Source organism: Sapajus apella, unplaced genomic scaffold (assembly GCF_009761245.1).
Source record: "Sapajus apella isolate SASKATOON/1434 unplaced genomic scaffold, GSC_monkey_1.0 scaffold8, whole genome shotgun sequence".
Taxonomy (NCBI): Eukaryota; Metazoa; Chordata; class Mammalia; order Primates; family Cebidae; genus Sapajus; species Sapajus apella.
This window is the reverse complement of record NW_022436948.1, coordinates 13,323,345-13,344,637: the sequence shown is the minus strand read 5'-3', so window position 1 is coordinate 13,344,637 and position 21,293 is coordinate 13,323,345. Positions and strand designations below refer to the sequence as shown.

The 21,293-nt window shown below is 46.4% G+C and overlaps 1 protein-coding gene across 13 annotated transcripts in view; it reads left to right on the top strand.

Annotated features, from left to right (window-relative positions):
- The first annotated feature begins 5,629 nt into the window (after positions 1–5,629).
- EVA1C (eva-1 homolog C) overlaps positions 5,630–21,293 on the top strand; it is a 107,845-nt gene continuing 92,181 nt past the window's right edge. For 11 of the 13 annotated variants that reach the window (XM_032277036.1, XM_032277027.1, XM_032277023.1 and 8 more), the window contains exon 1: positions 5,742–6,197. In XM_032277036.1, coding sequence (XP_032132927.1) covers positions 6,038–6,197 — 160 coding nt within the window. In that variant the 5' untranslated portion in view covers positions 5,742–6,037. Of the gene's footprint in view, positions 6,198–16,682; positions 16,830–21,293 lie in introns of all 13 variants that reach the window. The other 2 variants (XM_032277033.1, XM_032277026.1) reach the window with 2 other exon arrangements.

Genomic DNA, 21,293 nt, shown 5'->3' with positions numbered 1-21,293 from the left:
TTGGATGGGCTGTCAGTACAGACATCAGTTGACTGCTGTGCACATATTCTTAAAGACCTCCTTCTGGCTGGGTACGGTGGCTCATGCCTGTAATCTCAGCACTTTGGGAGGATGAAGCCAGGGCGATCGCAAGGCCAGGAGTTCGAGACCAGCCTGGACAATATGGTGAAACACTGGCTCTACTAAAAATATGAAAATTAGCTGGGTGTGGTGGTGCGCACCTGTAATCCCAGTTACTCAGGAGGCTGAGGCAGGAGAATCACTGGAACCCAGAAGGCAGAGGTTGCAGTGAGCCAAGATCGTGCTACTGCACTCCAGCCTGGGCAACGGAGCAAGACTCCATCTCAGAAAAAAAACCAAAAAAACAAACAAACAAAAAAAAAACCTCTTTGGGGCCAAATCTTCCCACTTTCTAGTGCCTTGTGGCTTTTGCAGTCCTCACCAAGAAGGCTCCTTGCTATTGATGCGGCTCTGTGGCGCCAGCTCTAGAAACAAACCACCATTTGTTGCTTTCTAAAAAAAGCCTTTTAACTCCAGATGACATTCGGCCTCTCTCTCCTGAACTGAAAACTTCGTTTCTTTGAGGTTTCCAAATGGCAGCTTATGTCAGCCCATTTGTTGGAAGCCAAAAACCTCACCTCGATGGCCCAAGTGAGAGGACACGACTCCAGGTTGCAGTGTGAGTGCGAAGCACATAAACATCTCCCATAATGGGTTTGGAGGCAGGGCGCGGTGGCTCAAGCCTGTAATCCCAGCACTCTGGGAGACCGAGGCGGGTAGATCATCTGAGGTCAGTAGTTCAAGACCAGCCTGGCCAACATGGTAAAGCCCTGTCTCTACTAAAAATAGCAAAAACTTAGCTGGGCATGGTGGTGCACACCTGTGATCCCAGCTACTCAGGAGGCTGAGGCAGGAGAATCACTTGAACCCGGGAGGCGGAGGTTGCAGTGAGCCAAGATCGTGCCACCACTGCACTCCAGCCTGAGCAACAGAGCAAGATTCCACCTAAAGAAAAAAAAGGCTTGGATATGGCAGAGGTTGGGAGAAAAGTAGCTAGGATCTCAAGGAAGAAAGAAAACAGAGATGAAATGTGGAGCTAAAAAGAAGGTGCAGGAATTGCTTTAAAAGAAAACAAAGAGGCAGGAAGAAAGACCTGTAATTTACGAAGTCCTGTAAAGGCTACCTCTTGTACACATGGAATGAATGCTGTGACTACAGAGGCATTTTTCAAACTTGTACAAGAAGGAGCAAAATTTCCCAATGGTGCCATTGCTTAGGAAAGAAACCTTTTATTTTACCTCCACCTAATTGCTGTGCCTTTGCAGTGTAAGAGAGCTTCAGGTCTTGGCTTGGATGGTTTGCATGACTTTGTGCCCTAAGTATCCCCATCTGAGAAATGGAGATTCCTGTTGTACCTGGGCCAGCTTCATATGACCTGAGCAATCACTCAGAGCCCTGTGCTCAAAGCATTAAGCTATGCTTGGTTTAATGCTCTGCCATCATCATCTTGGAATTCTTAATAATTTTTGAACAAGGAGCCCCACCTTTTCATTTTGCACTGGTCCAGTAAATGACGTAGTTAGTCCTAGTTACTACCTATCTCAAAGGGTTGTTGTGAGTATTAATATTTTGGAAACACTTTATTATTTGGCTCACCATTCATCATTCACTTTAATTCCAGCTCCCATAACTGTGCTGAATTACCAAGTGGCTATGACTGTTTTTATTATTCAAATTCCATCATAGCAGAAAGCATTTAAATAAAACTGCCTCGGTTGAAAAGATGATTTCTCTCCAGACCCCAGATTGATTTCACAAGGTTCACTCCTCTTTGAAACATATATTCCTTTCCCCACTTTTCTGTCCTATGAGTTGTTACAGTGCCTCGAGTTTAGGTATTTGACCCACAAAGCTCTCAGAAAAGTGTAGGGTCCAGAGGGAAAGATAGCTCAGCAATTTAGTTTTCTTGCAAGATTCCAAAATTCTTAAAGAGATAAGATTAGGACCAAAACCTTCTGATTTAATGGCGAGGGGCTAAGGGACAAAGCAGAGGGAAGCCAGGGCGATGTCCTTCAGACTCCTCTCATAGCCCATGACTGCCCGGTCACATTGTGCCGTCCAACTGCCTCCTAAACATCTTTCCATTGTGGCCTCTTCTCCCTTTCTCTCTGGGTGTACGGCAAGCACATCAGCCCAAGCACAGTCACACACCCCTGACTGCTGCACAACCAACCTCACCACAGCCATCTCCCCAGGCCCACTTTTTTTTTTTTATTGAGATGGAGTCTTGCTCTGTCTTGCCCAGGCTGGAGGGCAGTGGCGCTATCTCGGCTCACTGCAGCCTCTGCATCCTGAGTTCAAGCGATTCTCTTGTCTCAGCCTCCTGAGTAGCTGGGATTACTGGCATGTGCCACCACACCCGGCTAATTTTGTATTTTTAATAGAGACAGGGTTTCTCCACGTTGGCCAGGCTGGTCTTGAACTTCTGACCTTAGGTGATCTACCTACCTCGGCCTCCCAAAGTGCTGGGATTACAGGTGTGAGCCACCACGCCCAGTCAGCACAGACCCACTTCTTGTTGTTGTTGTATGATTTTTTAAATAGCTTTATTGAGATACAATTCACATATCATCCTATTTGCCCATTTAAAGTGTGCCACTCAAAGATTTTTGGTATATGACATTATTCGTTTTTTAAAGCTGCGCTAAATATATATAAAATACAATTTGCCATTTTAACCATTTTAAGGGTATAATTCAGTGGCATTAATTGCATTCAAAATGTTGTATAATCATCACCATTATTTCCAGAACTTTTTCATCACTCCAAATAAAAACTCAGTACCAATTAAGAAATAATTCTCCATCTCTCTCCCCTCAGCTCCTGGTAACCTCAATTCTACTTTCTTTTTCTTTAAATTTTCCTATTCTAGATATTTCATGTAAGTGAAATCATGGGACATTTGTCCTTTTGTGTCCAGTTTACTTCACTTAGCATAATGTCTTCAAGGTTCATCCATGTTTTAGCATGTATCAGAACTCCATTCCCTTCATGGTTGACTAACATTCTTTTTTTTTTTTTCTCTCTCTCTCTCTCTTTTTGAGACAAAGTCTTGATCTGTCACCCAGGCTGGAGTGCAGTGGTGCAATCTCAGCTCACTGCAACCTCCACCTCCCCAGTTCAAGCGATTCTCCTGTCTCAGCCTCCCGAGTAGCTAGGACTGCAGGCACACATGACCACACCTGGCTAATTTTTGTATTATTAGTAGAGATGGGGTTTCATCATGTTGGCCAGGCTGGTTTCAAACTCCTCACCTCAAGTGATCCGCCCACCATGGCCTCCCAAAGTGCTGGGACTACAGGCATGAGCCACGACACTCAGCAACATTCCATATTTTGTATTCATTCATCCATTGAAGTTGCTTCCATCTGATGGCTCTTCTAAACAATGCTGCAAGGAATACTGGTGCACAAGTATCTGCTTGAGTCTCTGCTTTCAGTTATTTGGTGTATATACTTCCAGGACCTGCTTTGACTCCTCCAGTCCATTTGCACTCAGCAGCTGAGAGTGACTTTTTACCAACACACATCCAATCACATCACTTTTGCACTTAAAGTACTTTACTGGCTTAAGACAAAAGACGAAAGTGCTCACCAAGGATTTAGGATCAAGATGGAAATGCTCACCACAGTCTCCAGGGCCCTGAGCTCTGTCCTGCTGACCCCCAAGTGCCCTGGCTCTTCCCTTTGCTCTGCTCCAGCTGTCTAGACTTTTCCCCATGCTTCGAGAGAGCCATGCTCCTCTTGGGTTTCAACATGCTGGTCGCTTTTTCTAAAATGTTCACCCTCCCCCAGCACCTGGGTTTTGCTAGTTTCTGCTAGGCCGACTTATCCTATCTTTCTCATCCATCTTGCCTTAAAATGCTCTGAATATCTCCCCTCCTCCCTGCGGCTCCGCTCTTCCATTATTGGCTTCTGCTCCCATGGCTCCTGTCTTTCGTGACTGTCTGTTCACAGGGCATTACTGTCCAATGTCTGTCTTCCCTGCTGTGATAACAACTGTATGCATTCATCCACTGGATTTGCTTCCATCTTTTCGCCATCATAAATAATGCTGCAATGAATATTGGTGTGCAAGTATCAGTCTGAGTCTCTGCTTTACCAGATAGGAAAGCCTGGGGATGCTGTCACAGTCAGTAACGGTGCCCTCTTGGACATCTGAAAGCCAGTGCAGACCCACAGGGCGGTGCTGCCCACTCCCAGGACTCGGGGAGCATGGTTGCTTCCCTGTTACCAACACTGTCAGTCACTAGCGCAGAACCTGGCACACGCTGATACCAATTCATGTCTAAACTGGATGAATGAACAGATAGAATGGAAAGTACAAGAGGGACCTGAGTTTTGGACAAATGTTACTTGCCCTGTGGTTCCTAAGTGCTGAGCATCCTTACCCACACTCCCAGCCTCAGTTTCCCTAGCCTAGAGAGCGCACACTAATATTTGTGTTCAAAGGATATTGTGGAGGTTGAGTTTCTATTCAACATTTTAATGTAGATTTTAAAAATCATTATGCCTGGCAGAGTGGGCCTCACTTGATAAACAATGATGTTTGGCATTTAACACATCTTTCCCCAGGCTGGAAGAAGGGGCCGAGATCCCAATTGGGTGACCCAGCCCCTGCTGGAGCACTGGGTGGTACCTAATGCCATCCACCCTTCCGGGACCTTTGCGGTCCACCTCTGAGAGGGTCCCACGGGGGCCCTCAGGCGCATTTACTTTCTCCAGGCCTGGCAGCCACACTCTGAGGCGTTCGCATCTCTGGAGCCCGCCAGGCAGTGCGTCCGGCCCCGCCCTGGGCCTCATTATCTACGTTTCCGCGTCACGCCCGCCGCGAACTTGGCAGGCCCTCCCGCGGTGTTCGGGAACACTGTGTGCCTAGCGCCAGCCCGCCCGCCCGCCCGCCCGGCCCTCCTCCCTCCCGCCGGCCCCGCGCAGTTCGTGGGGTTTGGGTCGCCGGGCCCCAGGTGCCCGCACCCGGCACTTGTCCTCGATACCGTTGAGTTGGGGCCACGCAGGCCACTGGCTGGGCATCCAAACGTGGGTCACCCGGCACACAGTCTAGAGATTCAGAAAGATGCTGTGGCCCACTTTAAAACAAAGCCCAATTATTAGCGCCCGGCGGCTGTTTGCGCCGGTCCAGTGTCAGATCCCCCAGCGCTGCGGGCAACCAGTACCCAAGGCAAGCCGAGCCAGAGCAAAAGAGCCCGGCTCCGGAGCCATCTGACTGGTTTTAAGACCCCCAGCTCGTCGCTGTCCTGGCTGCGAGAGCTTAGGCACCGCACCTGGGCTCAGTCTCCTCTTCTGTGAAATGGCGATAACTGTGCGTGTTGGGTGACTGCACGTGGCGCGCGGCGGGTGGCGGGGATGGTAGCACTGCGATCCCACGCCTCCAGGACCCCACCTTCCCGCGGCCCCAGATCGGCCCCGCCCCGAGGGCGCCCCAGCTGCACGCGCGGCGCTGGCTCCAAAGTGCGTCACGGGCACCGGCCGCGCTCCTTCTGCCGCCAGGGCGAGGCTGGCACCCGGCCAGCGCGGGCAGGGCCACGGGTGCCCGGCTATCTCCCGAGCGTGGAAGGTGCTCAAGGTGCGCGGCCTGGGACGCGCTACTGGGGGCGCCCTTCGCGGTGGGCAACGCGCCAGGGACCGGCCAGGACAGCGGCGGGGTGTGCGAAGGCTGCGTTTTCCCTAAGGCCCCCCTCGTTTCCTCCCGCACGGCAGCAGCGGAGATTTCCTCTCGGGGAAACTACGTGGATCCTTTTCGGGGCTCCTCGCCCCGCCCCAGTTCTCCGCCCCCTCCCCTTTGCTGGGGCTCCTGGGCTGGCCCGCGCAGGGGAGTAGGCTTGGCAGCCTGGGCCGGGAGGCGGCGGGGGGCCGCGGAGCGCTTGCCATAGATTCGCCCCGCCATGTGACGTCGTCCTTAGCCCTGCGACCCCCCGCGCGTCCCCGGCCTGGGCCCGCGCCCCGCCGCGCCGCGCACCATGCTGCTGCCGGGACCCGCGCGCCCGCCGCCCGCGCCCCAGCCCGCTCAGCATCCCGGCCTCCGCAGGCAGGTAGAGCCGCCGGGGCAGCTCCTGCGCCTCTTCTACTGCACTGTGCTGGTCTGCTCCAAAGAGATCTCAGCGCTCACCGACTTCTCTGGTAAGAGCGCCCTCCCTGGCTGTGCGCCCCCGGCACCTCGCAGCGCCCAGGTGAGCCCTCGCCTGGGGGCAGCCGCCCCTGCGGGGACAGCCGAGTAGGATTAAAGTTGAGGAGTGCTCACAGATACTTGTCTGGTGTGAGCCCTTGGCATATAGGTAGCTGAGAGTGAAGTGGCGACAGGGACTGCCACTTCCAAGAAGGAAGGGTGTGTAATGTATTTAGAGTTTCTCGCCCTGCTGTTGACCTTGTCAGTTTCCCAGTATTAGGGACCCGGTCCTCATCCAAGCCCATTCTCTGGAGGCTCCTTAAACTGAGCCCTGTGCCGCGCCCAGCGCCGTAAAATACACGTGTTGTGGTCGGAGGCGTTGCACTGGGTTTGCCACTTGCGTCGCCCGTTTGCCCATGTAAGGAGACCCCTGACCCAGGGGACCCCTGACCTCAAGTCCATATTGGCAGGTAGGAAGGGAAGCCCGCGGGGACTGGAGGTCTGGTGGAAAGGCAGTGAGGGATGAGGAGACACTTAGATAACAGAGAGGAGTCTCTCTGTCAAAGTGTACCAGCGCCCTCCCTCTCCAATTCCAGTTTCCCGCTCCCGAGTAAACTAGGAGGCTTTTCTTTTCGGGAACCGTGACCCAGGCTCCGGCAGCAGGTATCAGATAGTTCTAAGCTTACATGTGTGGCTGACGCCCCAGAGTGAAGGGGATTTCTAGGTTGACGATAGCCACAGGAGTACATGCTTATGTTAACGCTGCAATTGCTTAAGGTAACACATCCTTGCAGCTGAAACAGACCTGGATCTCCCTCTGGCAAGGCTGGAAGCCTTCAGCTTTCCCCAGCCTAGCTCAGGAAGCAACTCTGAGGCCCACAGTCCTCCTTCTCCAGGGATCTTCTGCCAAGTTCAGGCTTTGCACAATCAGTTCCTATTGGATCCTGCAGTGCAGGGTCTTTTGCAAAATAATCGTGGTAAACTGAGTCCTCATCAGTCCTGTTTGTGCAGTAGACTAGTACACAGCAAAGAACAAGGGCAAACCAGAAGTTGAGTTGGGTTTCTAGTTTACTTAACAGGGAATGTCATTGTTAGTGGAGAGCTCTTAGGTCAGAGGTTCTTTGCTTTGACTATGTAATAACAAGGCAGTATTCCTGCCTAGCAAAGGAAGCCAAGATATGCCTATTTGGCAAGCCACCTATGGCCCTTAAAATCAAGCACCCCAGGATCAGAACTCTGTGGTAAGTGTTCTGGGGAAATGCATCAGGCTTTTCAAGTGCTATTAACCTTTTTTTTATATATACTAGAACGTTCGTGGCTGCTAGAAAAGCTCTGTATTAGTTGACTTGAGCTATGGAAAGCAGTTCTAAGTTCAGCCACCATCTAGCTCTGATTTCTAAGGAGAGAATTGAAAACTGACAAGCGCTTTTGTGTGTGTGATGTCATTGCAACAGAACAAATATTGCTTTAGGCGAATTGCAGTGTAACCATTAGGTTGTTTTCACAGATTAGAGACACTTAGAGTTTTGTTGCTTTAGGGAAGAAATTGCAATACTTGTAACAGTCTATAGATTACCACCCAAGTTTGGAATTGCCTGTATCTAGCAACTGTTACATACAGTGGAGTTGAGCTATCAAACAGGGAGGTTATATCCTTAGAAAATTAATGATTGGATACATGTTATTCTAAATAGTATAAACCATAAAAGGCATTTCCTTCTGCTTTCCCTGTAAACTTCAATTCCAGGGTTTCAAACTCCCTGAGCCAGCAGTAGGCGGTGACATTACTACCTACAACCAGCTCCCTTTCTTTTCTCTCATCAGTGATGCTCTCTAGAGATCTGAAGATTAGGGAGAATGTGTCAGGAAGCCTTTTGGGGAGAAGAAAAGAAATATAATGTCCTCCCAAACCACTGATGTACTTAAGTTTAAACATTAATTCTATATTGTGTGAGATTAGGGAAATATTAGAAAAATCTCAAGGAGAAAGAAAGATTGTTTACCAAAGTTAGCTCATTTGACTTGAAATTTAACCTAAAGGTTTTAGGGACCCCCCCCAACTTCCTAAGCTCCAAAGATGGCCATCTGATTGTTCGATTCAGTGTTTTAGCTGACATGAACCCCCTGTGGCCTCAAAGCTTGCTGCCTGTGTTCCTGGGACAGTCAGTTCTATTCCTTTTTATGAACTTGAAGGAGTGCATAGAAACCAAATCTGAGGCCTGGAAAGAAGCAGTGGATCCTCCCCCGCAGAGTCTGATCACAATAACCAGGGCTACAGAAAAGTGTCTGACAATGCAGATACTTGCCTGTTTTTCTAAATAAGGGGAGCATCAAAAACTAGCAAAGGATAGAGGAAACTTGGGACCCCTCTGCCTTGTGAAGGAGGAGGGAGGATGGTGTATCCATGTGAAAGAAAGTGCCAGAATGTCAGGGGTCCCAGCCATTGTCTGTACACTATAACCCCTCCTCTCCCCCCAGGAGATTAGCAGTGCAGAGTTTTGGAAAGTTCCTTAAGCCTTTCTCTTCTTTGCAGCTCTTCCTTGAGCCTTTTCCTGGGGCTGTCAGCTGGTGTAGTTTTCCTGGGTCATTGATTTTTTTGCCCTTGGGGATTCCAGCATCGATCTCACTCTTAATAAGCCAGAGGCAGCATCGTGGTCCCCTCCTCCTCCCCCTTCATGCTCGTGACTTGTTCTAATCACCTCCAAGCCTGCTGGTAAACAGGCTCCCCAAACACCCCCTTCTCTCTCATCCCCAAAGATTTTGAGAGGCTGCCAGCGGCCACTGGAAGGCTATCATCACTGCATTAAAAATGAATCCCAGCGAAGGCAAGAGAAGTTCATGCAAAATTAGTGCCTCTGATCCTTAATCTCATACTCAAATGTGCTTGGCTTTCATCCACTTTCCTCTTTGGGATGGAGTTCTGTTCATTTGACTGCATTCTCAAATTGAGGATTTGGCTTGAGATGTCCCAACTCATCATAGACTTAAAAAACAAAACAAACTCCAGAAGTGTAATGCCATGCCCATCGTCTTTGTACAGAGAACGAGACAGGGAGCTGGAGCTTGAGGATGAGCGCTGAGAGGAGGGAGGGGTGCCTTCTTGAGTAGCAGCCATAAAAAGCAAGGGATCCTATACATTTTTGCCTTACTTTAAAGAGTGGTGTTTTAGTTCATCTCTTGTATTTAGTTTGTGATGGTCCCATAGTCCTTGCTGATTTATTTATTTATTTTTAATTTTGGAGGGGGTTCTTTAAATTTGTGTTGTTTCTCTGCTGAAGGAAAGCTGGGTCTTCTCTTTCCTTCCTACTTTTCTTTCTCTCCTTTTCCTTTTCTTTTTTCTTTTTTAGGCGAACTCTCACTCTGTCGCCCAGGCTAGAGTGCAGTGATGTAATTTCTACTGTCACCGCTGCTTCCTGGGTTTAAGCAATTCTCCTGCCTCAGCCTCCCAAGTAGATGGAATTACGGGCACCCACCACCATGCCAGTCAATTTTTGTATTCTTAGTAGAGACAGGATTTTGCCATTTTGGCCAGGCTGGTCTTGAACTCCTGACCTCAAGTGATCCTCCCACCTTGGCTTCCCAAAGCGAGTGCCGGGATTATAGGTGTGAGCCACTGCACCCAGCCTCTCCTTTTCTTTTTCTTTCTTTTTCTCCAAGAAGTTCAAAGTGATTGATGGGCTTATAGGTAGAGATGTGGAGGAAGGAAGGGAAGGAAACGGTAGAAAATTGTTCTAGTTCCCACTTGAATTCCTGGGGAACTCCTGCCCTTGGACAAAGTAGACATGACCATATGTCTTCACATTTGGTTTTGCCCTAGGGCACATAGTGGCGTATGTAAGGAGGAGAAACAGGGAGACAAGCAGAGTGCGGCAGCCTTTAAGGGCTTCCTTGTATCCAAATGTCCCCAGACTTCAAAGAAAGGTCACTGTATAATAGAAGTGTCATTGTTTTTTAATGGAGTCATGCTCTGCTGCCCAGGCCAGAGTGCAGTGGCTATTCACAGGTACAGTTATAGTGCACTGCAGGCTCGAACTCCTGGCCTTAAGTGGTTCTCCTGCCTCAGCCTCCTGAGTAGCTGAGATTACAGGTATGCACCACCCCACCTGGCCTGGGCCAGTATTCCAGTCCCTTGGTATATAGTCATTGGTAGCCCAAGTGAGCATTAAGTGGTACTTGGTTCCAGATTGTATTGGTTTGCTAGGGCTGCCATAATAATGTACTACAGACTGGGTGGCTTACACAAGGAACGTTGATTTTATCACAGTTCTGGAGGCTAGAAGTTCAAGATGAAGGTCTTGGCAGAGTTGGTTTCTTCTGTGGCCTATCTCCTTGACTTGTAAATGGCATCTCCCTGCTGTATTTTCACATGGTCTTCCCTCCATGTGTGTCTGTGTCCTAACTGCCTCTTCTTACAAAGACATCAGTCATATTGGACTGGACTCACTCAATGATCTCATGTTAATGGAGTCACCTCTTTAAAGGCCCTATCTCCAAATACTATCATAATTCTGAAGTATTGGTGATTAGGATTCCAACATATGAATTTTAGTGGGATGCAGTTCACTTTGGGAGGCCAAAGTGGGTGGATCACTTGAGATCAGGAGTTTGAGACCAGCTGGCCAAAATGGTGAAACCCTGTCTCTACTAAAAACACAAAAATTAGCTGGTGTGGTGGTGGGTGCCCCTAATCCCAGCTACTTGGGAGGCTGAGGCAGGAGAATCACTTAAATCTGGGAGCCAAAAACATTTGCAGCCCAATAAATAAACCTGACTGGTAGCTCTTTATTTCATTGACCAGGACTTCCAGGGTACAGAAATATGATAATTCAATTGATCTTGGGAGCCTCGAGGTGCGGACTCAGTATTGATGGACACAGTTTTTCATTTTGGAGAGGCTGAACCTTGTTTGCTTTCAGATAAGCATTGGGTCTCAGCCCTGGCAGCACAATAAAATCACCTGGGAAGACCAAAAAAAAAAAAATCTATGGACATTCAGGCTGCACCCCAAGACTTCTGATGTAATTGGCCCTGCTCAGTGATCACTTTTTGAAAACTCCCCAGGCAATTCTAATGTGCAGCTAGAGTTGAGGACCACACCTCTGGAGTTTAGAGGGGAGGGTGACCTCCTGCCCATCCATCAGTTCATCCATGGGCACAGAGTGTGGCTGGGTGTCCCCTTCACCCCCTACCCTAAGGCTCATCACCAGGGAGACTAGGACTGCACCTCCTCAGCATATCAGCACCTCCCAAAGCAGACACCTGTGCACGCACACCCACACAAACACACACATGCACACACCCTTCCCTCTGCATTTTATTATGCCTCAGTCACATCATCCTTTTTATTCAAGACTTATCTTTACTTTGAAAAAATTTATGGAGTGAAAAGCCAGCTCGTAACTAAAGAAAAACAAACCCAGTGACCAAAGGAGTTGTCTAGAGCCACAGAAGAGAGATGAATAGCCAGTGTCTGCATCTGCTCATCTGTTTCCATGGAAAGTGGCTACATCCGAAAAGTTTTCTGCCAGCTCTTTTGGTGGCAGAGAAGAGTCTCTGCCTGCAAGTGGTCCCTGTTATTGATGGCTTTGGTCTCCCAGGTGCTTTATTGGAAAGGGCAGCCTAGCAGCAGTTTCAGGCAAGAAACAGAAAGGAACAGGGTAAAAGTTAATGGAGCTTAGTTTTATCTGAGTTCATCCTCATAGCAACTCTATGAGTCCTGATCTATGAGATCAGATCAGGACTGGTCTCATTTGCAGATGAGAACTCAGCCTCAGAGAAGGTAATGAACTTGCCCAAGACCACCCAGGTAGGGGACAGAGCCGAGGCAGGCTCCAGCACCAAGGCTGGCTGGAGCACAGGGATGGGGCCATGTTGGGGACTTCACCTGCAAGGGCGTTGGGGGTAGGAAGGAGCAAGGTGCCACAATTTGCCTAACCTTTCTTGATAGTTCCTGCGGTGATCGCTGCAGGTGCGTTCGGAAGAGACTGACCTTTTCCTACCCTTACCTCAGCATCATTTCATCACAGTCCTTCCAAAGTGGGTGCACTCACAAAGTGGTCCAGTGGGGTAGGAGAAAAATGTTAGAGCTTCTGTTCTTGCCTATTGGCTTTTCCATCTTAACAACAAATGGAGTTAAGCTTTGCTTATACTTAACATGAAATTGACAGAACAACATGTAATTTACAAATAAGTGTGCATGTATTGGAGGTGTGTTCTCAAAATGTTTTTGCTGATGAAATTCATGATGTTTTCTACAATATTTTCTGCCAGTAATAATTATTATTTTTAAAAACTTTTATTTTAGGTTTGGGGTACATGGGAAAGTTTGTTACATAGATGAGCTCATGAGTTAAAAATTTGGAGGTCAGTGATCTTCACAGCCATCTTGTTGGCTTAGCACTTTTACAATTTTTAGAAAGGACAGGGCATGGTGGCTCACGCCTGTAATCTCAGCACTTTGGGAGGCTGAGGCGGATGGATAACTTGAGGTCAGAAGTTCGAGAACAGCCTGGCCAACATGGTGAAACTTTGTCTCTAGTAAAAATACAGAAAAATTAGTTGGGTGTCGTGGCAGGCACCTGTAATCCCAGCTGCTCGGGAGACTGAGGCATGAGAATCACTTGCACCTGGGAGGTGGAGGTTGCAGTGAGCTGAGATCACTGATTGCACTCCAGTCTGGGCAGCAGAATGAAAACTCCGTCTCAAGAAAAAAAATTTTGTTTTCAAAAGGCACCACTTTGACGGTAATGTACAGAGAGAGAATAATTGCTCCCCTGTTACCCACCCCTATTGTCCGACTTGCCTACTGTTCTCCCAGCTCCACAACTGCTAATAAAATTTAGAGATTATATTTGAACACAGTACCTATCAGGTTTTAATTATCCATACTGATGGCCAGGCATTGTGGCTCATGCCTGCAATCCCAACACTTTGGGAGGTCAAGGTGGGTGGACCATTTGAGGTCAGGAGTTCGAGACCAGGCTAGCCAAAATGGTGAAACCCCATCCCTACTAAAAATACAAAAACTAGTGGGCATAGTGGCGTACACCTGTAATCCCAGCTACTCAGGAAGCTGAGGCAAGAGACTCACTTGAACCTGGGAGGCGGAGGTTGCAGTGAGCCAAGATTGTGCCACTGCACTCCAGCCTGGGCAACAGAGCAAGACCTTGTCAAAAAAAAAAAAAAAAAATTCACACCGTGGTTGAAGCTGAGCAATGGACCAAGAAGGTAGGAGTTGGTTTGGGGGGGATCCTAGAGTCACGAAGATTCTAGTACTTGAAGGGGAATCTCAGATTGGAAAGGCAGCTGACAAAGTGATTCTGGTGTCTTCTGAGTTTCCCCTTCCCCTTGTGGTATGTCATTTTGCCACCCCCTTTAGCTGGCTCACACGTGTGCACCACCAGCTCAGCAGAGGCAGTGACTTCTTTACTTTGTTTCCCTCAGCATAAGTAAGAGAAGCTGGTGAGTTAAAAATATTTTTAGGGTTTTAAAATTTTTTTACAGCCTGGCCCACATGGTGAAACCCCATCTTTACTTAAAATACAAAAATTAACTGGGCATGGTGGTGGGTCCCAGCTACTCGAGAGGCTGAGGCAGGAGAATCGCTTGAGCCTGGGAGGCAGAGGTTGCGGTGAGCCAAGATCGTGCCACTGCACTCCAGTCTGGATGACAGAGTGAGATCCTGTCTCAGAAAAAAAAAAAAGGAAAAAATTATTTTTTACTTCTGAGATAGGGTCTCACTCTGTCACCCAGGCTGGAATATAGTGGTGCGATCACGGCTCACTGTAGCCTCAACCTCTGGGGCTCAAGCCATCCTCCTACCTCAGTACCTCCTAGTAGCTGGGACTATAGTCACATGCCACCACACCTAGCTAACTTTTTTGGCATTTTTTTGTAGAGACAGGGTCTCGCTATGTTGCCCAGACTGGTCTTGATCTACTGGACTCAAGAGATCCACCCGCCTCGGCTTCCCAAAGTGCTGGGATTATAGGAGTGAGTCACCACGCCTGGCCCTAAAAATAATTTATTAAGCATATACAGCACTCTGCCAGACACTGTTCTAAGAACTTCATGTTAACTCATGTAGTCCTCCCAATTGTCACTATAAAGGAGATGCTAGTGTAAAAAGTTCAAGAAACAGAGGCAAAGAGAGGTTAAATAACTTTTGGGAATTTGAATTGTGGCAGCATTTCCAATACTAGGGAAGAAAAGAAAATAAATCACATGTAGTTTAAAGCAGTCGCACTTCTGTCATGTTTATCGCTTCATCTATGAGAGCCACATCTTTCCCAGGACTTATAAGTAATGTCCGTTCCTTGTCCTGTTTAAAGATAGTACCATCTAGCCCTAAAGAACTATAGAATTGGGTCTGTAATTTGTTTCTGGACATTGGTGTTCTGAAACTATTTCTCCAGCAAAACACCTAGAAATGCTGAATCAAATATAAGAAACGTCTTTTTATGCATAAGTGAGTGGTGGGTGCTTAAATATAAGGAATATCCAGGAAACAAAAATGAAGAGAGAATAGAGAACTAGGGATGGTAGCTGGTGCTAACCCTATGGCTATGTTGGAGTTGCTTAATGGTCTTGACAATGAAGATTTGACAGGTGCTTGAGTGCAGGCAATAAGGCATTAGACCAATGTGAAGTGAGGAATTGGAATAAAGACCTCTATATAAAGCCTGGACCTTGAAAGCCTAAACCTTCATTCAAAGGTGATGCAAAATAAATCAGCCTTCTTGTAAAGAAAGATGACAAGGAAACTTGCCTTAGCCTGGGCTCAGAATTGGAGAAGCAAATAATGTCTCTTGAGAAGGTGTAACTCAAATTCTGCCTTTTGGGGAGTCTGAGTTTTGAATTCATATTACCTTACTGGGAAACCCAAGCTGAGAAACTAATAAAGTTGTCCCATGACACCTGGCAAAAATAAACACATAGATCCTGCCTGCATGAGAACATCATCAATATAGGCCCATCTATAGATTCCTATAGATGAATTGCTGCTCATTAGGATCAAATAATTCAAAATTACATTATACGAGCAGTAGTCGGCATCAATGACACAGTTCTTAAGAAATAAAAGAGGGAATCTAGGGCTGGGCATGGTGGCTCATGCCTGTAATCCCAGCACTTTGGGAGGCTGAGGCAGGTGGATCCCCTGAGGTCAGGAGTTCAAGACCAGCGTAGACAACATGGTGAAGCCCTGTCTCGAAGAAAAATACAAAAATTAGCCAGGCGTGGTGGTAGGTACCTGTAATCCCAGGTACTTGGGGGGCTGGAACATGGGAATCACTTCAACCCATCAGGCAGAGGTTGTAGTGGGCTGAGATTGTGCCACTGCATTCCAGCCTGGGCAACAGACCAGGACCCTGTCTCAAAAAAAAAAAAAAAAAAAAAAAAAAGGGAATTCAAAAAGAAATTTAAGAAGGAATTTAAAACATGAGAAAGGAACAAAAGACTATCAAAAAAACAGGCATATTTGTAAAAGAATCAAATATATCTACTAACATGAAAAATATATCTATTGACATGAAAAGCCTGAGGGGCAAGTTGAAGAGCAGATTAGACATAGATGAAGAGAGAAACAGTGAGCTGGAAAATAAAGCTGGAAAAATTATCCAGAATGAAGCAAAACAGGTAAACACATGGAAAACATGAAAGAAAAGTCATAAGACATGGAGGATAGAATGATGGTTCAATATACATCAGATCAGCATTCCAGAAAAAGAAAGAGGGAAAAGGAGAGAGAGCCAACAGTCAAAGTGATGCTATCCTAGGATTAATTTTTAAGGATTGATGAAAGATTCAGATTTAAGCATTCCAAGGAAGATAAATAAAATAAGTTCATACCTAAATGTGACATGCTCAAACTGTAAAATACTAAAGACAAAGCCACAGTCTTAAAAGTAATCAGAGAGTAAAGGAAATGTTATCTATAAAGTCTTTGCAACAAAAACAGTGAGAGCCATAAGACAGTGAAATAATATTTTTCAGATTCTGAGAAACCAACAAACAAAAAACAACCATCAGCTTAGAACTATATACCTAGCTAAACTACTTTTCAACAGTGTGTGAAATAAAGACAAATTTGCCACTAATAAATCCTTACTAAAGAACTACTAAAGGGGCCAGTCGCAGTGGCTCACACCTGTAATCCTAACTCTTTGGGAGGCTGAGGCAGATCACTTGAGGTCAGGAGTTTGAGACCAGCCTGGCCAACTTGGTGAAACCCCTATCTGTACTAAAAATACAAAAATTACCTGGGCATGATGGTGCATGCCTGTAATCCCAGCTACTCAGGAGGCTAAGGCAGGAGAATCGCTTGAATCCGGGAGGCAGAGGTTGCAATGAGCCAAGATCATACCACTGCATTTCAGCCTGGGTGACAGAGCAAGACTCTGTCTCAAAAAAAAAAAAAAAAAAAAAAAAAAAGTGGGCAAAGAAATGGCGCAACTTCTAATGCACTTTATCCACATTCCTTGCTCTGTCTTCCTGCTTAGGGAGTATCATCTTTTTGCATTGAGAGGGATGTTCTCTAGTATGTTTTGCTCTTTTGATGGCAAAAATCATGAGACACTTTCTTGACCCACTTGAGCTCTTCCAAGGACTGTGAATTCCAACCTGAGATCCTCAAGTCTCCTCCACAGGTGAGCCTCAGTTTCATGGCGACCACACACTGGAAGTAGGGAAGAATAGGAAACAGTCTATATTCTCTCAAGTACCAGATGCTGTGCTAGATACGATACAACCTACTACAAAAAATCATTCCTTTCCTGGGGAAGCTTGCTTTTTAGTGGGTTCGTGGACACACGCATTACAGAGGAGTGTGAGGGATGAGCAATAGATTTGGCAGGTTACGTTCTCCACAAAATAGTAAGCAAATCCCAGAGCTTGGAATTGAGTGGAAGTATGTTCACAGACATACTAATGACTCTGCCCATGCATAGATTTTACATTTCCTTACACGAATTTCTCATCCTTGTGTTCTCTCCGACACCTGTACACTTGCTCACTCAAACCTCTGGAAATGAATTTCTCCTCCACTAACAGGTCAGAGACTGAAACAATGCTTGGATGAAGTGATGCCTGGCATTAGTTTCCACCTGACAGCCAAGTTTTCCACATGCAGAAAACCAGGCAACATTAAAATTCAAAATTCAGGCCACAGAGGCTAAACATATGTTTGCTAACAGTCTGATTTTATGTCTGCTTCTGATGTCCTGTGAATACAAATCACCTCATTTGGGGCTGGAGGAGCAGAGGGGAAGAAACCAAAGAATGATCTCCAAAACAAACCTTTAATTCGGATGAGTATAATAGAGTGTAATCCCATTTCAAGTCTGTCAGCATTCCTTTGATGATTACAAATGAGTCCCTTTTCCCCTGCAATGTGGGGGAATAATCTGAATAAAAAACCCTTTTTGTCTGCAAAGGCCCATGCGATGCATACTCGTGACAGCTTTCAGAGTAGTGTTTCAGAGTCTGAGAAGAGTACACTGTGCTACCAAGTCATCTCCTTTCTTTCTCTTGATTTAGAAGATTTTTCACTCTTTTCATATTCAGTGGCTTCCGAAATTCTCAGGCTTAGAAATCATAAATCATGGTACTGTACCGACGAACAAGAGAGACCCAGGTCACCAGGTCCTTTTCCCTCCTTGCCTGCTCAGCAGGAGATGACAGGTGGAAATGAGAACGTATGATCTTATCTAGAAGGCCAATTTGTACAGCTTTGGAGGGATATACTTGAAGGAATGCACACAATTTTATAGTCTCTTTCTCATTAAAAAAATGTACAAATGTACACTGAACCCTAGTTCAGGCTTACATGCCTCTCTTTGTCAATTTCATTGTAAAATTAAGGGATAGTCATTTTAAACACTTCGTTCTATTCTCTGAGACCTGAATGCCAAGACACTCCTTCCAAAGCTAACAATGCAAAATGCTTTGTGGACACAAAGCCACCCTGCACACAAAGACTCAATGAAAAGAGGTCTTGAGAACCCCACTGCTGCAGTCCCACTCTGTGGAATTGGTCACGGCAGGCTGCGGAGAACCACACAGAGCAGATCTTGTAGACTTGCTTGTTCTGCTTTCAAGTGCAAAGGTCCCTCTCATCTGCTTTCCCTGTTTTTTTCTTTTTAGTTAGAATGCCCCAGGATGATGATGATGATGATGATGTGATGATGATCATGACGATAATGATGAAGATTGATGATGATTTCTGACAGGGTCTCATTCTATTACCCAGGCTGGAGTACACTGGCATGATTGTGATTCACTGCAGTCTCAGTCTCCTGGGCTCCACAGATCCTCCTGCCTCAGCCTCCAGGTAGCTGGGACTACACAACTCACTAATTTGTAAAAGTATTTTGTAGGCCAGGCATGGTGGCTTATGCCTGTAATTCCAGCACTGTGGGAGGTTGAGGCAGGCAGATTACCTGAGGTCAGGAGTTTGAGACCAGCCTGGCCAACATGGAGAAACCCCATCTCTAAAAAAAAAAAAGTACAAAACTTATCTGGGTATGGTGGCATGCACCTGTAATACCAGCTACTCTGGAGGCTGAGGTAGGAGAATAGCTTGAACCCGAGAGGCAGAGGATGTACTGAGCCGAGGTCATGCTTCTGCACTCCAGCCTGGGTGACAGAGCGAGACTCCATCTTAAAAAAAAAAAAAAAAAGTATTTTGTAGAGACAGGGTCTTGCTCTGTTGCCCAGGCTGGTCTCAAATTCCTAGCCTTGAGTGATTCTCCTGCCTCAGCCTCCCAAAGTGCTGGGATTATAGATGGGAGCCACTGTGCCTGGCCCAGGATTATTTTTAATTAGTGTTATAGCTCTCAAAAACCATAAATTAAGCTTTGAAACCAAAGGTCTTTTCTTGTCTCAGACTTCTGTGTTCCTCCCTGGCTATTCAAGTCAAGGCAGGTTATTTGGGTTTGTCGACGTTTGCCAAAAATGCTATATGATCTTTACAGGGGATGGCTATCTTTACCTAGTGAAAATTTTGTTTTTCCAAATGTTTAGTTGAAGCCAGTGATTCTCAATCCAAGAGGGATTTTGTCCCTTGGGAATATCTGGCAATACCTGGAGGCAATTTTCTTTGTCATGACCTCTCAGTGGGTGGAAGCCAGCGACGCTGCTAAACATCTTACAATGCCTGACCTCCTGAGTAGCTGGAATTACAGGTGCACACCACCGCACCCAGCTAATTTTTGTACTTTTAAAAAATTAGAGATAGGGTTTCGTCATGTTGACCAGGCTGGTCTCGAACTCCTGACCTCAGGTGATCTGCCCCTGCAGCAAAGAATCATGCAGTCCTCATGCTAAGGTTGAGGAACCCGGGGCCAGACCAGCAGATTTGTCCTTGTTTTATTTATTTCTCACACTTTTAGAACCTGAAAAAAGTCAAAACTTTTTTTTTTTTAAATCAGAGTTGAGTTTGGAGTCCCTAGACGGCTCTGAAAAACTCTGTTCTCCAAGTCTATCTTGCCTTCTGCAGCCCAAAGCGGGTCTTCAGCTCCATTAAGCCAAAGAAATGAAAATCCACCAGCTACTACGCCTCTCCACCCTCTCTAGCCCAGTGGAGTTTTATTCAGAACATTTCCCCCTTCCTTTCCTCTAAGGACCTTGTCGATGTGTTTGGCTCTTTTGCCTTCATCTCAAGCTAAACTCTTGGCCGTCATTAACATCGAACTGAAGTATCTCTCTGGAGAGGTGTTTGGACTTGAAGTCATTGCTCACTTGACGTGCAAGGATGTGTTTGCAACACATCTCAATTATTTCAAAATCTCTGAAACAGTTGCACGATGGGGGTGGATAATTTGATTTGAACATGAAAAAGGAAGAGAGAGAAACTCATGAAGATAGTGCAGAGATCTTTTTATTTTTATTTGTTGCATCTCCCACTGCCTCACCAACTTTCCTCCTTCCCCGTGTTCCTGCTGTCATTCCCCCTGCTCTCTCTGTCTCCAACCCTACCACCCCCCCAGCCTCCATGCACCCACATACAGACAGCTTGGGTGTTACTTTGTGGACAGTGCATTCAGCTCTCCATGCTGCATGTTGTACACTTATCAGGATATGCTGGAGTTTGTGTAGTCATGGGGCTGAGCATCGTTTTATGGCCCACATTGAGAAGGAGGAGCCAATGGACTTTTCTGAAATGGTAACTACCACCCCTGCCCGGAAGCCTCAAGACTGCCGAGCGGCTTCCACTTTCTGAACGTGCCTCCCTCCGTCACCCCTTCAGACAAGTCACAACTCTACTTAAAATATTTCTTTCCTTCTGCCAAACACAGAGAAAATATAGTATTGTTTCCAAGAGAGCGAGCAGGGGCACCAGCAGGAATGGGTGTGCAGTATTTGTACAGTTTTGTGACTCAGTCCATCTGAATTTCCAAGCATTTTAAGAGCTTTGTCCCAAAAAAAGGTCTATTGTGTGGCTCTTGGCACTGAAGAAAATAGCAGGCCTGTCAGAACTCTGTTTCAGATTTAATTTTCAAGTGGGTGATGTAAGAATGCTGTCCAACGAGAGGGCATTTTCTCATTCCTGCTCACTTTGGTGCCATAGAACTTCAGTTTTCAGAATCAGCTCAGATTTAAAAATGGAAGCATCTTTTCCCTGAACACCCTTTTAATAAAAAGTCCCCATGTTCTTAAGCAAAGATTAGTGTGGCTTTTATATAAATACGGCTTCCTGCAATGAAAGTAAAAACATTTGACGACGTATATAATAATTGGTTTTTGGAACATCTTCTTGCAAGACTTTACTACTGTTTTTTTCTATGTAGTTTGGAAATGCAGGCTGAAAGACATTATTGATCTTATCAAATGCTCGCATGGAGCATTGACTGCTGAGTATAGTTGATGTAAAAAGTAGGCAGAAGCCGGGCACAGTGGCTCATACCTGTAATCTCAGTACTATGGGAGGCCAGGTTGAGAGGACGGCTTGAAGGCAGCAGTTTGAGACAAGCCTGGGCAACAAAGCAGGACCTCATTGCGATTTAAAAAAAAAAAAAAAAAAAAATGTTTGTTGGCCTCACGTATGTTCTCACTCATAGGCGGGTGTTGAACAATGAGAACACATGGACACAGGGAGGGGAGCGCTACACACT